The sequence below is a fragment of the Merops nubicus genome, unplaced genomic scaffold (genome assembly GCF_000691845.1).
Source record: "Merops nubicus isolate BGI_N331 unplaced genomic scaffold, ASM69184v1 scaffold23055, whole genome shotgun sequence".
Lineage (NCBI taxonomy): Eukaryota > Metazoa > Chordata > Aves > Coraciiformes > Meropidae > Merops > Merops nubicus.
The window spans coordinates 44,799-46,350 of NW_008609965.1; the positions used below are offsets into that span (position 1 = coordinate 44,799).

General features: G+C 50.3%; 1 protein-coding gene across 1 annotated transcript in view; it reads right to left on the reverse strand.

Moving 5' to 3' along the window:
* LOC103773354 (serine/threonine-protein kinase TNNI3K-like) overlaps positions 1–1,536 on the reverse strand; it is a gene marked incomplete at both ends in the record, with an annotated part of 42,993 nt that extends 41,457 nt beyond the window's left edge. The window contains 2 exon segments of the mRNA XM_008940717.1: positions 1,404–1,518; positions 1,520–1,536. Coding sequence (XP_008938965.1) covers positions 1,404–1,518; positions 1,520–1,536 — 132 coding nt within the window.
* Between the last annotated feature and the right edge of the window lie 16 nt (positions 1,537–1,552).

The following is a 1,552-nucleotide window of genomic DNA, read 5'->3' on the forward strand; positions in this document are numbered from 1 at the left end:
TGAAAACTGCACATGGCTTGTTCCAGCCATCCAGCCAAATTCTCATACTGTGAGTGAATTTACAAGTCTAAGCTGCACAACTAAATTCACAGTGTAAAGGAAGTATTAATATCACCTACATTTCCTTCTTTGTATTCAGTAATTTTTTTTCTGGCAATTCTTGCTGATTGTCTGTCTTTAAAGAATTCTGATGTTTCTGTCTCCATAAATTAGTCCAGCACTCTGAATAAGTTAAAACTTTTACTCCAGCAGAGGACAAAATCTTTGCTTGCTTAATGGACCCGAAGGAGATAAAAAGCGAAGTACCTGAATTCATGAGTACATTTACAGTCATAAACCCTTCATTACCAAGGTAATTCTGCACACCCAGTACTTCAAGAGATTAAAAAAAATAAATAAATTACACTGAGTGAGCTGTTGCCGGGGTGACAGAAATGAGATGATGTGTGAAATGACTGAACTGAGGTGGTAAATGATAAGAAAACAGATTCATGACTGACAGGATGTCTGGAAAGGGAAGGGCCTGACTGCAGGCATCTGGGGAATCTCACCCCTCTCCTCCTTCCTCTGCTCCCCATTGTAATAAGTCTCCAACCCATAGAAGACATCAATATGAGTGCTCCAGATTCACGCTAGGCTTCCCCTGACAAGTTTGCTCGGCACTAATCTGCAGTATAAAGCAGCTCTACACTGAACCTCTGCCTCTTTCTGAAGTGAAAATCACAGGGCTGTGAAGCAGAGCCCATGACACCTAGAAGAGTAAATAAAACTCTTTTACTCTGCTTCCTTCCCTTCTCCTGGAAGCCTCACTCCACCCCCAAGGGTCAGAAAACCTGATGTGTGTGTTCCATCATGTATCTATGAGCTAACAGCTCTGATGGTTAGGGCACAGTGCTGTTCATTGCCAGGACTATATAGCATCATAGAATCACAGACTGGTTTGGGTTGGAAGGGACATTTCAAGGTCATCAAGTCCAGCACCCTGCAGGGAGCAGGGACATTGCATCTAGAGCAGGGTGCTCAGAGCCCCGGCCAACCTCCCCTGGGATGGTGCCAGGGATGGGGCAGCGACCACCTCTCTGGGCAGCCTGGGACAGGGGCTCACCACCCTCAGGGTCAAAAATTTCTTCCTTCTCTCTAGTCTGAATCTCCCTCTTAGCTTCAGACAATCACCACTTGTCCTGTCACAACAGATCCTGCTAAAAACATAGTCCCCATCTTTCATATTGGGCCCTGGAAGCCCTGGCAGCCCCCAGGGGGGCTCCCCAGCTGGAGCCTTCTCCTCTCAGGCTGCCCCAGCTCAACTCTCTCCTGCTGGGCTCCCAGCAGAGGGGTTCCCTCTCGGGTCACTGCTGTGTCCCTAAAGGCACCAGGCCAGTACCCGCACGGCTCGCTGCCCGTACCTGGCGGTGCCCGGCGATGGTGGCGATGTGCAGGGCGGTGAGAGCCCCGTAGCCCACCTGCTGGATGTCTGCCCCGCCGTGCAGCAGCGCCCTCAGCAGCTCCGCGCTGTCCTGCGGGGAGAGGCACGGCTGTGAACCCACCCGCTCCC